Source organism: Carlito syrichta, unplaced genomic scaffold (genome assembly GCF_000164805.1).
Source record: "Carlito syrichta isolate Samal-C Ts95f unplaced genomic scaffold, Tarsius_syrichta-2.0.1 Scaffold304785, whole genome shotgun sequence".
In the NCBI taxonomy this organism is placed as follows: Eukaryota; Metazoa; Chordata; class Mammalia; order Primates; family Tarsiidae; genus Carlito; species Carlito syrichta.
In genome coordinates this window covers 213,101-227,297 of record NW_007248881.1, presented here as the reverse complement: position 1 = coordinate 227,297, position 14,197 = coordinate 213,101, and the positions used below count along the sequence as shown (strand labels likewise).

The following is a 14,197-nucleotide window of genomic DNA, read 5'->3' as shown; positions in this document are numbered from 1 at the left end:
AGGAGAGAACAGAAATTAAATTTTAGTGTCCCTTGACATTTTCAATTCAAAATAATTCATTTGTGTTTAAACTGTATACACTTGTGTTTAAAATAATTCATGTGTGTTCAAATGTATATGTTTCTGGTGGGCTTGCATAGGAAAAGGTTATATCCTTTACTGTTAGCAAACTCTCCACTCTCAGGGGGATGCTGTGTGTTTAAGTACTTGTTAAGACCCATTAGAGTTCATAAGAAATGCAACCTGAACAGTCCTTAAGATAAAATTTTCTAATAAGTGAAAAACTAAAGAACGCCTGAAACTATGCGGACACAGACTGAGTCTCATGCATGTCATTAGACGGGCAGGTGAAATGCTGCCATGGCCTGTCCTACCAGATCCTTCTAGAGTTCTCCAACGTGGACCACTTCAGCTGCCCTGGCTGCTCTAAGCCCTAAGAAGTGGAGGGCAAGGATCTCTTCAGAGATTACATGGCATTGGCAAGAGAAATAGTAGCTACAGTTTTATTTCCAACAACATCTCAGAGTTTTCTTGCTCTTTGAGGTTAAAATCAAAGGTGTTTTTTTTTTAAACTCGGTATTAGCCTAGAGGTGGAACAGCAACTATTTTAAGAGATGAGTTCAAAAAGCGTATGAGTTCAGCATAGTCTGGAAATTTACCGGCCGTTTGGTGATGAAGTGGTGGGTTTTTCCTTGCAGCAACTTGGTGCTTTTGTGCATCATCTTAGAACACGTGAATTGCAATGGATTGTGTTGCATGCTCACATTTGAAAATGAGATTGTGCCCAGGAAAACAGAGGAAGGCAAGATAAAAAAAAAAAAGTAAACAAAATGAAAATGACCTTGTGCCTCTTAAATATTTAATCGGAAGACTCGACTTTCAAGTCCCACTTGGGGCATGTTGCTGGAGATCTCTATTGAAAGACGTTGGGGGAGGAAGCCTGTTTCGATGTCCATCCTGTGGCTGATGTGGAGAAGCCATTTTTAAAAAAGAATCACTTCTGTGACACCTGATAACTGCTACACAGACATCATCATTCTACTCATAAGTCAACTCTCCTAATTCCAAATACTTGTGGTCGTTGAAAGCAATAAATATCCTGAAATTAGGGAAACTGGTTCTTTAGTAAACTACAGTATAGACCGAGCTGTATGACAAACTAAGGAACTCTGTGTGTTTGTGACTCTGTAAGGTATGTGATCTAGTAGATAATCACTTATACAAACTCAAAGAAAGGAGGATGACTCAGATTGTTTCAACACTTTGAAAGAGACAAATTTAACTTCTCAATATCCCATGAGACTTGCTCTAAGTTTCAAAGGCTTGTCTGAGGAATGCACGGATGTGGCAAAACTTTTTGGACACGGTAGCGTTGGTGGCCTTCTAGCTTGCAGCAGGTCAGGTTTATACAAGGTAAGATCTACCAGTGGGCTGGGCTCGGTGGCTCAGTCTGTCATCCCAGCACTTTAGGAGGCCGAAGCAAGGGGATTGCCTGAGCCCGCGGGTTCAACACCAGCTAGGGCGACTTGGCAGGACCTTGTCTCTAGAATAAATAAAAAATCAGCCGAGTGTGGTAGCGTGCCTGCAGTTCCGGCTGCTTGGAAGGCTGAGGTGGAAGGATCGCCGGAACCCAGCAGGTCGAGGCTGCGGTCGCCATGAGCATGCCCCAGGCTGGGTGACGGACTAAGAGTCCGATTCAAAAGAAAAATAAAATCTACCAGTGCAAAGTCACAGCAAAAGCTAATCATTCTTAGTTTAAGCCTGACAAGCCAGTCTTCCTTCAGGCATCAGCTACCTGATTTTTTTTTTTTTGACTTTTTTTAAAGCTACTTGATTTTAAAGAGAGCAGTTGGAAAGGAATAGCAACCTCATTTGTCATATGCCCCATTCAAAGGGACAGTGACTTGTGAAGACCCTACTGGGTTTTAGTTGCCTGTCTCAGAAAGACAGCTACTTACTTGTCCATAGTAAAAAGGAATGCTTTGTGTAGTTATAAAGATTAGTCCTGCATCAGGTTATTCTAATGTTGCCTATCTGCAAAAACAAGCATGGGAGTCTGAAATTCGCTGGAATATTGGTGCAAGACATTCTGTAAGCATAAGTAAAATCACTGTCCTCAAACCTCTGTTTAGGGTCCTGTAGGTATTAACAAATTTGCCCCCAAACTGCAGGTGCTAGAAAATTCAGGTATTTTGAATTCAGGTATTATTGGATTTTAGAATTCCATTAAGTACTCTTGGGAGAAGAGAAGTTACTGAGCTTTTGACATTTCAAGAACTCACTGTTGAGAATGTCAAAGGCTTCGGTAAAGGAATTCTAACAAATAGATCTGGAAGTCATCTGTGAGGGGAAAAAGCATTTCTAGTGGAATCTATGACCAGTGTCTATAACACGGCACAAAGAGCATAGTTTATTCAGAAAAAATAGCATTTAGACGTATCTTAAAGACAACTACCCAATAATAGCTTGTCTGCTGTTTCCAGGGCTCCACTGTTACCCTTTGCCTGGGTGAAAGTTATGTTTTTTGGCTCTCTGTAGGTGTTAGAGGGAAGAGAAAGACGTCAGGTGAAAATGTTATTACCACTTGAAAACTAGCTTTCCTTCCCTCGTCTCCTTAGAGCAACTGCATTTCAATGTAGGCCAAGGCTGAAGTCATAGGAATGAGGCATTTAATGGTAGGATTTGAGGAAATCAGCTTCTGGGAAGCTTGGGGGACAGGGCAGATGCAGTCTCCCTGGGGCCTTTGAAAATACATGTCGATCCATCTTGCTCAGGTTAGGCTGAATATCCAAGTCCTTCTAAAAGACTTTTTGGAATTCTACAGTCTGTCAGTTTAGTATCAAGTATGGAATGGCAGAGGAGGGTAACAGGGAGGACTAATATCAGGTGAAGTGAATAATTGCTTCCTTAATAAGAAACTTAATTCCAGGTTCCTTACAGTAGCTGCCTTGTTGGGGGAGGGGTGCCACGGATTTGCAAATAGTGTTGGGTTTTGTTTTTTTTGTTCTTTGTTGTTGTTTTGAATATTCGGAAAGATGCTTCAAGCAATAATAAACTAGATATGCAATAATTTTGTCAAGTAGTGTGTGCTGCCTTTGAAAAGGTGAGGAGAGAATTGTTACATCAAGCTGCTTTTGTTTATCAAGCTAAGGATGGATATGCCTTTCCAAAGGGCATATTTGATCATACGGTTAATTTAAAAACGTTTGGGCTGAAAGCTTGACCTCATCAGGGATGGAACTGGATTTTACAGTTCCCTTTATCCAAACTACATGCATGTTTACTACTTTCTCCCTGCATTCCCCACATCTCAGCCTCCAGCACCGATCAGCTAATTATTTTGTTCATTTTCATTGATCTGACCACATGAGAAACACCATTTCTTTAAATACCAAATGTTCAAATTGCCATGTAGAAACCAACTCCCAATCAATTTTCTCCACATTTAATTCTTGGCTTCTTGTCATATTTTAATTTTTTTGCATTGGTTCCCATGGCAACAAGTCTGTTGGCAGAAAAAGTATGACTCTGCTTTTAACCTTTTGCACAATACAAAATCCTTCTTGTGACCCTCAGGCAAGTGTCATGAAGAAAGGCAGGGAGACCATAGTTCCCTTGGCCAATGCCTTGTAGTCCCTTACCCTCCTGTGTACATTTCCCAGCCTATCCCCGAACTGTCAATGGCCCAAGAGAAAAACAGCTGACTTAAGGCCAGAATCCCCTCACCTATTGATACAGGTATCCAAAGGCCCTCTAATCCAAGCGCAGATGCAATGACTGAATCCTTTGTTTCAGATGGCTTCCCCTTCTCTGGAAGTGTCAGTGACTTAACTGAAATAAATGCATAATTAATGACAAAGACTGCCGGGAGCAGCATGGAGAAGCAACTTTCACTCATTTTTGCATAAAATTTCCTCAGTAAGCATCTGAGATGTAGCCCAGGGAGTATGTCTTGAGCCTTAAGTTAGTGTCTAATGACAGACAGTAGAATATTTAATCGGATTTCTTCCTAATGAGTAAGTGGCACAGAAGCAGAGGCCAAGAAGTCAATCCCAGAGTTCTGAGCTCCCAAAGAAGAGGAAGAGATAACAAAAATGTAGATGAGAGTACATATGGCTGCATATGAGCAAGAATGCTTCAGTTGGGACAATTCAGGGCTCAGGTCTGAAAAAGGTAAGAAACTTACCAAAAGCAAAGGAAATGGAGTGTAAATAAAGGTTTTTATTTTATTTTTAAAGTTACCAGTCTGTAGAATGCGAGCCTGAAAAAGAGAATAGCTTCATGCAGATTTTGGCCCAACTCTATCTACAAAAGTATTGTTGCAAGCGATATTTCTTGTAGTAATATATATTTTGCTTGTTTTGAATGTTCGAATTCCACGTATCTTGGTACTAAGTTATATACTTAGCAACCCCATATCTCCCATGTCCTCAATATTTAGAATAAAACCAGGAACTGTTTGTCATAAGTTAAACAGGACTTATTTGAATGTGTGGGGTTTTTTTTTTAAATAGAAAAAAAAAAATGAATTCAGGGGAATGAAATAAATATAAATAGAAATAAAAATGTGGTTATCTTAGTTATAGTTAAGAAAGTTATCAACTGTAAATGATCCCTTTTTTGCTGGGTCTTATAATACATGTGATACTTAAGCACACTGAAGTTATAAAGTTAGCTGCTTATATTGTACAAAGGTATTTTTGGCTCATTAAAGGTTATTTTCCTACATTAAGAAAAATTTTCGTATATTAAACTTCTATTGTGACTCAGGTTTTGTGTCTATGTACAGACACACATACGTAGGTGGTGTTTTTCTTTGCACATTTGTTTTGCACAGCTAAAATAATGAGGTTAAATAATGCCCAGGTATGCAGGTCAACTGACCTTTAATGATAGGCTAGATTAAGGAAAGCATTTCACAAATGGACAAAAGAAATCACATTGTATTTCTTTGTATCTCTTTATTCTTCTTACCCTTCCCCAGACCGCTACAAAAGAATATGTTTTATTTCGTCAGAAAATCTTATGTAATTTTTCAGAAAGTCCATAGGAAAATCCCCAGGCAGACAGAACTTAAAGTATCTCCCTTACATGCTAGATAGATAATTTATTTTAAGGATGTATTGTTGAAATAAACTTTATTTTCAATAGAGTCTTTCTACCCAGAGAACTCTTGATCTTGAATGTGGAAAAGGCTCCGGCTCGTGTCAGTAAGGACTGTTGTATGTTAAGTTTTACTGAAGGGAATTTGCTTAGTTTGATGACACCTAGCGTCAATGGAGTGCAATAAATGTTTAATACTTCTTTGTGATGTATAGGCACATCCCTTTAACATCCTCAGCTACATTTTCGTCCTTGAAGAAAATGCAAGTTGTCCTATGTTTTATTTGAACTGGAGGGAGGAGAAAGGTACTTGATAGACGAATAAACCAGATAATTTTTGTTTGAAGAGTCAGTCAAGTTTCTCTTTGTACTAAATGTGTGGAAGGAACTAAAGAAGGCTTAAAGATGATAACATTGTCTTCATATGAAGGAGAAATTTATTTCCAAGTTTAGTGTGGGGGAAAAAAAGAGGTAAATCTACAAAATTGTTTGTAAATTTTAAAGACCACCACAAAAGACCTTGAAAAAGTAAGATTAAAAGTAAGTAAGGTTACCGTAGGTTATTGTACGTACTGGAGTTTTATTTTTCCCACTTTATAACCACTCAAGAGTACCCCTCACCCGGCTGCATATAAATAAACCATAATAAGAACTATGGACTCTTTCCATTCAGAAAAAAATGTTAAACTAACAAGCAATTCTGAAGGAAGACACTGGTAGATTTCCAATTGATTTGTCAATAATTATAAGTGAAAGGATATTAGGTACTGTTTTTACGCTTTTAAAAAAGTATCCATAAAAATGATATTTTATTTCCTAAAGTATTTTATAATTGATTACTTTTGACCTCAGTTATTTTGGGGCATAATCATTTTATTATACTTTAAAGAAGTTCTAATTTCATGTAATATATTTTTCCATATGCCAAATACATACAAATGTTCCATTTGAGGTCATGTAAATCAGCTAGTGAAATATTTCACTCTTCTGTAAATTTAAGAAAAATTCCTAAGCAGGGACGGAAGTTTGGGTCATTATGTTAGCCAAATGAAGACAACCTCTAGACTCCTTTTTTTAAATGATGGCTGACTTCACTACCATATGTGCAGCACAACAGTGACATCTTGAGGCCAAATGACCAGAGCTCCTTTAGCCAGAGAAATAACTTGAATTAGGATCTGATTTCAAAGAAATGCCATTATGCTATCAAGTAGTTTTCAAGTCTACAGTATTCGATTGATAAAGTGCTTCTTTATGACTTCTTTTGCAGTCTTTGTGAACATTTTAATGTGCATTAGTAAACACATCTTACATAGACATATTGTATATTAAGGCATGCATTTTACCGCATAGTGTATGGACACTCCCCTTATGAAGTTTTTATGGAAGAACCAACAAGCCACAGAAGTATAGCAAAAGAGGCTTAATCTTACTAATTCGGGGCCTTTTCTGTCTCTTTGCTAGCCTAGGTGGCTGTATACAAATTTGGGTGGGAGGGGGCAGGAAACACCGCTTCACATTTAAAGTTTTCTACTCTAGCCAATTCAAAACAAACTGCTTACTTTAATAAAAAAAAATTATCATTTTATAAAAAAGTTAAATCACATGTTTAATTGAAATGGCTGTATTGTAATTAATATTTTGAGATAATTGTGATTTTGAGCTTAAATTATCTATAAAATTTTCATTTTTGTATGTGTTAAAAACACAACTATATCATGATTAACAATACTTTTTAGTTGAACTACATATTGATGTAAATAAAACTGAATGAAGAACATATTTACTACTTTATTAACATAGATGTGAATATACTTAATGGGTTTTTTTTTTCAGTATGAGACCATAATGACCTTGAAAGCTGCTTCATCTTATGCGCAAAGAAGTCCTATGAATCTGCATTTTAAATTTACTGAATCAGTGAAATTACTTACTTTGTCAGTTAATTTGCATATGCCAGCTGTATTCTCCAGTTTTATTTTATGTATTGACACTAATTGGTAAAGGTGTACAATGTGACTAGATTGCATTTGAAGATGCTTTCTGTACAGACACAAAACACAGGGACTAAAACAATGCTGTGCAGTGTATAGCGGAGCCATTTTTCGGCTTTGATGTACTCAACTTTTTCAGTATTTAAAAAAGTGTTTTGAATAACATAAAAGTCTCTTTATTGTATAAATAATAAAATGTCACCTATTGTGAAGTGTCTTTTCTTTACTATCAAAGCAGACTTAGTCAGCAAAAGAGTTGTGATATTAAAAGGGAACCTTTTTCTTAAAACAGAAACATAAACATTGTTATCAATATTTGAAAAATGTAACTTTTATTATGAACATGTAGTATTCACCTTTCTAGCAATGATTTTTTTTGTAATATAAACATGCCTCAGTTGCCCACAAGCTATCTACTTACCTATCTATATAAATTGATATACATGCTATTGTATTGGCTACTTAATAGACTCATATGGTGTTATAATGACTGATCAACCTACATCTGATAATTTTAGTGTAAACAAAGATGTTTATATTTTATTTTTATTAAATCAAGTTTGCCTATAACAAATTCCCTTTAAGAAAAATACTGCCTGTCTGCTAGTTTAGTCTTACCAAGATTGCAAGCAAACTTAAACATTAAGGTACCGGAAATAAAAAGACATAAGAGGTTGGATTACAACCCACCCACAAAATAGATTATATATATGAATACCTGCTTAATGAGTGTTTAAACAAAGCATATTTTAAGATTTCTACATGGTATATGTTATCAGTTGTTTTCTGTTACTGTTATCTACAAAAATTAATAAGACCTTTAATATCTTTTTGTTTTTGAGTTGGAGTCTCACTGTCACACAGGCTGTAATGCAATGGCACACTCACGGCCACCACAGCCTCAACCTGCTGGGCTCAGGCTATCCTTCCACCTCAGCCTTCCAAGTAGCAGGAACTACAGGAGGAGCATGCCATCATGCCCAGCTATAATGCCTCTTTTTTTTTTCGAGTTGGAGTTTCACTGTGTAGCCCAGATTGAAGTTCAGTGGCATGCTCCTGACTACCGCAGCCTCGACCTGCTGGGCTCCGGTGATCCTTCTGCCTCAGCCTTCTAAGTAGCTGTAACTACAGGCACAAACTACCATGCCCGGCTCATTTTTTTGATTTATTGTAGAGATGAGGTCTCGCCAACTTGCCCGGGCGGGTCTTGAAGCTGCGGGCTCATGCAATCCTCTCGCCTTGGCCTCCCAAAGTGCTGGGATTACAGGCTGAGCCACTGAGCCTAGCTACAATGCCTTTTTATAAGAAACAAAAAATATTTTAAAATGCCCACACTCTCCCGAAGACAAAGTATACAGATCCAACCTCTTTAATTCTCTTGAATCTAAAAGTACTAGGTTATCAAATGGAAACAATACCAAGACATCATTTTTACAACTGTCATTTTAAATTCTAAATTGTGACAGCAGTTATGACAATGTTTCACTATTTTTAAATAACCTATATCTTAGGTAGCATTTCTATGACATTAGTAATGTTGAAAAAATGATTCCATAAAATAGGGGGAAAAGACCTACCCAATAGCTGGAAAAAAAAACATTTCGGCTAGATTAACACAAAAACAAGATAGTCAATGTCAAGTTAAAATTTGTACTGAGACCAACCACATCACAAAAATCCTATTATGGGTAATGAAAATCTTATTGTTTTTAGTGCCAGAGAACTATTCAATAAAATTCAATTCAATTTTATACCTAATGATAAGATAGAAATTGGATAGTCACATTCAACTGGTCACATCATACAGAATACAAAAAGAAATGAGAAAAAAACTGGCTTCTACAAAAATGCTGTGTTACAAAAATACTAAACCATGTTAAATAAAAATTTACTTTGTAAGAAACAGCTTGCTGTATTATAAGAAAATGAAACAGAATAGAATAAATCCCATGCAAAACATTCAGAACAAATGTATGAACACAATACATGGTTATCACCATTATGAATGTAAATACCACCTTTAGAAAAATGCTAAATAGTTGTCAATGTAAAAATATTTAGTAGCAGTGAATATGGCCCAGGCCCGTTATACCAAAAGTTAGGTGACATTAGGAAGATCAATTATAGCAATCATCTTTTAAGATTTACTAAAAGAAAGGTATATCCCTCTAAGTTTAACATAACCAGGATTATAAAACAACTCCAATTTAAGTAGGAATTCGGTCTCTCAAATATTCCAGTATAGCTGCTGTTCCTTTCATTAATATGGTTGCTCGAGGAACACGGAATGGATTTCCATCTAGTAGTAATGTTCTAAACAAAAAAGAAAAATTGAAAACTTTTCATTAGCAAGGTTTATCTTAGAATTTCATTTGCAACTTTATAAAAAAATTTATATATTTTTTCTATTTTCCCCTTTTACATCTGAGCATTTAAAGTTAGAATTATAACTAAATAATAACCCAAAGAACAGTAATTCTTTTTTTTGAGTCAGAGTTCCACTTTATCGCCCAGGTTGAAGTGCAGTGGTACACTCACGACCACCGCAGCCTTGACCTGCTGAACTCAGGTGATCCCTCTACCTCAGGCTTCCAAGTAGCTGGAACTACGGGTGCATGCTACCATGCCCAGCTAATTTTTTGATTTTATTGTAAGATGAGGTCTTGCCAAGTTGCCCAGGCTGGTCTCGAACCCTTGAGCTCAGGCAATCCTCTCACCTCGGCCTCCCAAAGTGCTGGGTTTACAGGCTCGAGCCACTGTGCTCAGCAACATTCACAAATTCTCAACGTTCCTATTCTCCTAGCAGTCCTATGATGTAGGTACCATTAATATTTCTATTTTTTAAGCGAAGAAACACAAGTTTATGGAGGTAAGAAGGACTTGTCTAAAATCAGTTAATAAACAGTAGAGTTATGATTTGAAATACTCGCGTCTATCCAGTCTTTTTGAGTCTTATAGTGATTATATACCAAATTATCAAATAAGATTTATATAAGTATTATAATGAGTAAGCTAATCGAAGTAAGATAATGAGTTATCCAAGTCAAGCACTATAATGTAATCAATGTATCATCAACACCGTCCTACCCATTCCAAAAACATTATCACATGTTTGCCCTCTCCTTCCCTTGATGAGATACACATACATATAAATGTATTCACATGTTCTGAAATAAGGTTCAGTTTAAGACTTAAGGGCTTATTGTTCTGTTTCTTTATGTAGCTAATAAAATATCTTCAATTAGAAGAGATTTTTATATTAATTGTTAATAGCGTAAATGTTTATGTAAACAAAAGTCAAACTCACCATATTATACAAATGATCTAAACTATATCTTCAAATATCTGTTTCTTGGGAACTCTTTTAAAGACTTATTTTCTTAATTTCTAGAAAAGGGAGTTGATTACAGTCAATCCTTATTATATGCGAATTCCATATTTGTGAATTTGCTTGCTCACTAAAATTTGTAACCCCCAAGTCCATATGTGTGGCACTTCCAAGGTCATTCAAGGACATGCATAGAGCAAAACATTCAGGTTATTCAAGGACATGCATAGAGCAAAACATTTAGGTCACCCCAAGGTGCATATTCAGCTGAGGTCAAACCAGATAATGTTTTGCCTCTGTTTCAGCTCTCATACTATAATCAAGTGTTCTTTTTGTGTTCCACTTAGGGCCACACTTTTCATATCTTTTTGTGGCGATTCCACTGTTTAAAATGATCTGCAAGAATAGTACTGAAGTACTGACTAGTTTTCCTAAGCACAAAAATGCCTATGGAAAAAAATACATGTATCAGGTAAACTTTGTTCAGGCATGAACAAAGTTCATAGTACCACTGGCCATGATTTCAATGTTAATGAATCAATAATAACATTAAATAAAGTTTAGACAGAGAAACACATAAAAATAGGTAATGTATTGATCAGTTGATGAAAATATTGTGATTAGACTTTTGCAGGAACCTAACCCTGTACTTCCCCCAGGATCAACAGTCAATATTCACTAATGCAGCCTTCACAGTGACTTTATAAAAATATAACTACTGCAAATAATAAGAATCAACTATACTTGTCTCCTATAATTTACTAATATGAAGTAGTTAATACCAGTTAATACCACTGGTACCAGATACCAGTGCTGCCCCAGTGAAGTAAAATATGCCACACCATTAATATGCAGTTTTCAATAATTAAATTACTTTTGACACATTCTGCTTAACTACTAGGCTTTCTGTTGACATCTCCGACTCCCTTTACATTCACAGGCACTTATTGGGTGCTTACTATGTTCTAGGCAATGGAACAACTCTTTTCTAATGAAGGACAAAAAAATGGTGTAAATGAATCCAAACAAAGCATGATGGGAAATCAGAGTAGGGACTAATTCTGCTTGGAGAATGGGGAAGATTTTCAAAGGTAATATGTCGACTGATTATTGGAAAAAACAGAATAAAGGCATCTGATGCTGAGGGAACAGCAAATGTAAAGAGACAGAAAGACCATGCTGGGCTTGAAATGGAATGGTGGTAGTCTGTAACAAGATTTCAAAAAACACTATATGCAAAGCTAAAGAGTTCATAGTTCCCTGACATTTTTATGCAGTGAAGTTTCAGGTTACAAACATAACACAGTGATAATAAAAGTACCACTAGAAACAGTTACCACATTTATCATATATTATACCACATAAACAAAGTGAAAAGCAGTGTATTTAGTAAAATTTGAAAAACAGAATTGGTACTCTGTGTTTTGTTACTTGTTCTTTTTAACAGGACATTAAATTTGTTACTTTAACTTCCTGCAAGTTTATCTCAACAAGAAAAATAAATCACTTCCACAAACCAATCACATAAATGAGAAAAACTCAGGAGAATGATGTAGCTACCTTAAGTTCACACAATTACCAAGCTCTGGTGGAATGTGTAAGAGGTCATTATTCTGAAGGTCCAGTGTGGTCAGCTTTTCCATCATCTTCATTTTCTGAGGGTCCACAGATCCAACCTGATTGTTACTAATCAGAATTGTTTCAAGTGTGAGGATACGATACAGAACTTCAGGTAGTATTTTGAACCTATTAATACATGAACAGAACACCTAAATATACTGAAATCAGAGGTCAAATCATTCCTTAAAACAGATAATCTTAAGTTTAATATCATAATTTTTTCTTTAGCATATGTTACTGCATTTGAATTTTTCAAAAAAAAACAAAGAATATGGGCTAATTTTGGAAACCTTGAAATACATATTCAGTGGATAGACTTGTAATTAAACAGAAATTCAGAGTAAATTCTCTTATATTTGTCTGCTCACATTCAGGAACAGAAATTCTCCATATCATATCTCCACATAGGTGTTCTTCCATAGTTCACTTTTACTTCTTATAAAACATAATCGCTGCTATAACACTGAGATATATTTTGCTTTTACTGAGGCTTCCAAAATGAGTACACTCAGTTTCTTAACCTGACAAACTAGCAGACTCTTGGCTTTCTTGCCCAAAGCAATCTTGAAGATGCCCAAGAGAGCTGGGAAGGCTGATGGCTCTCAGACCAGTACTTGCAAGTAACACAAAATTTTTGCACACACCTAGGGAACATCGGCTGGCACAATTTTAGTGCAAGGTAAACTGCAGCCTGGACTAGAAAAGACAAAAATGGGCTGAGGGAGAACTTTGGCCATTTCACTTCCCCCATCCTGCCCTTCCTTTACTGCCTTGATGTTTAAAACAAAGCAACAGTGGAGGATAAGCATAACACCTTGCAAGTTCCAGTGAACATGGAGAGCCAATGACTAGGAGTACAGGTGGACCAAATGGTCCCTAAGTAGTGGGCTCTTCTTTTCTTCCCTTTCCACAAGGTAATTATAAAAGATGTAAATCATCTGTTAACACAGGCGTTTGCACTAGCTTTTGCCACCTCCCCAAAGACATTGTTTACTATGCAAATGACAGCTCAATTGACAACTCAGTAGAAAACTGATAGCTCAGGCCAGTGCAGTGGCTCACACCTGTAATCCCAGCACTTTGGGAGGCAGAGGTGAGAGGATTGCCTGGGTCCAGGGATTCCGAGACCAGCCTGAAAAACTTGGTGAGACCTCGTCTCTACAATAAATCAAAATCAAAAAATTAGCCAGGCGTGGTGGTAGCTGTGGTTCCAGCGACTTCAAAGGCTGAAGCGAAAGGATCGCCTGAGCCCAGTGGCAGAGGCAGCTGTAGCTGTGAGCATGCCACTGCATTCCAGCCTGGGCAACAGAGTAAGAGTCCAACTCAAAAAAACAAAAAACAAAACTGAGAAAAACAAGAAAACTGACAGCTCAATTCACAAGTAAAAATTAGGAGAGATCGAGAAGTGCACACAAATTTTAAAATAATGACCATAATGGTATAACCTTTACACTAGAAAGCACAACTAATGGGGTAGATAAAACAAAAATTAAAATAAGCAGTATTTTAATATCACTATGCATTAGCTTCCTCATCTGTAAACAGAAATAATAGTACTAAATGTATACACTTGGTATATAATTGTCATAAGATTAATGAATATTGAAGACCTTAGGACATTTTCTGGATTACATAAAATGTTAGCTTTTGTATATATTTATTTTTAACATTGCTTAGCTTTGTCTTGCTTTTTCAGCAACTTACTTCAACCCACCTTATAATCATTAAAAAGAAACAAAACAGATTTCCTGGAGGTAGTTACTGATAATTTTGTAACACCCCCAAGCATGCTTGGCACTAATTAACCTTTTTTCCAAAGTATTCATCTTCCTGCCATAAAGGGCCAAGCTGACCTAATATATTGTAATCAGTCCTTCATGACCTATGTGACAGATGTGACACAGACCATCACCACAGTGACAGCTCCTGTGCTTACCTGCCCCCACTAAAAGAAAAACTTGAAAAGCTTCTCAACCTCAAGCATTTGCTGCCAATGTTCCTTAAGTGTCTGGCCCTCTCTCCAATCTCAGAGATGTAGATCCACCCTTTTTCTCTGATCTACTTCCTAAACAAACTTTTTGTGACCTACTCTTTGTGCAACTGTTTGCATCCTTCCCCTTTTTGGCTCACTGACCAAATTTATTTGCATATT

At 36.5% G+C, this 14,197-nt stretch overlaps 1 protein-coding gene across 4 annotated transcripts in view; it reads right to left on the bottom strand.

Moving 5' to 3' along the window:
- Positions 1-8,450: 8,450 nt before the first annotated feature.
- Positions 8,451-14,197, bottom strand: part of LRRC40 (leucine rich repeat containing 40) — a 65,621-nt gene continuing 59,874 nt past the window's right edge. For 3 of the 4 annotated variants that reach the window (XM_008060969.1, XM_008060970.1, XM_008060971.1), the window contains 2 exons: positions 11,986-12,171; positions 8,451-9,410 (listed from right to left, as the gene is read on the bottom strand). In XM_008060969.1, coding sequence (XP_008059160.1) covers positions 9,305-9,410; positions 11,986-12,171 — 292 coding nt within the window. In that variant the 3' untranslated portion in view covers positions 8,451-9,304. The remainder of the gene's footprint in view (positions 9,411-11,985; positions 12,172-14,197) is intronic. The other variant, XM_021713902.1, reaches the window with a different exon arrangement.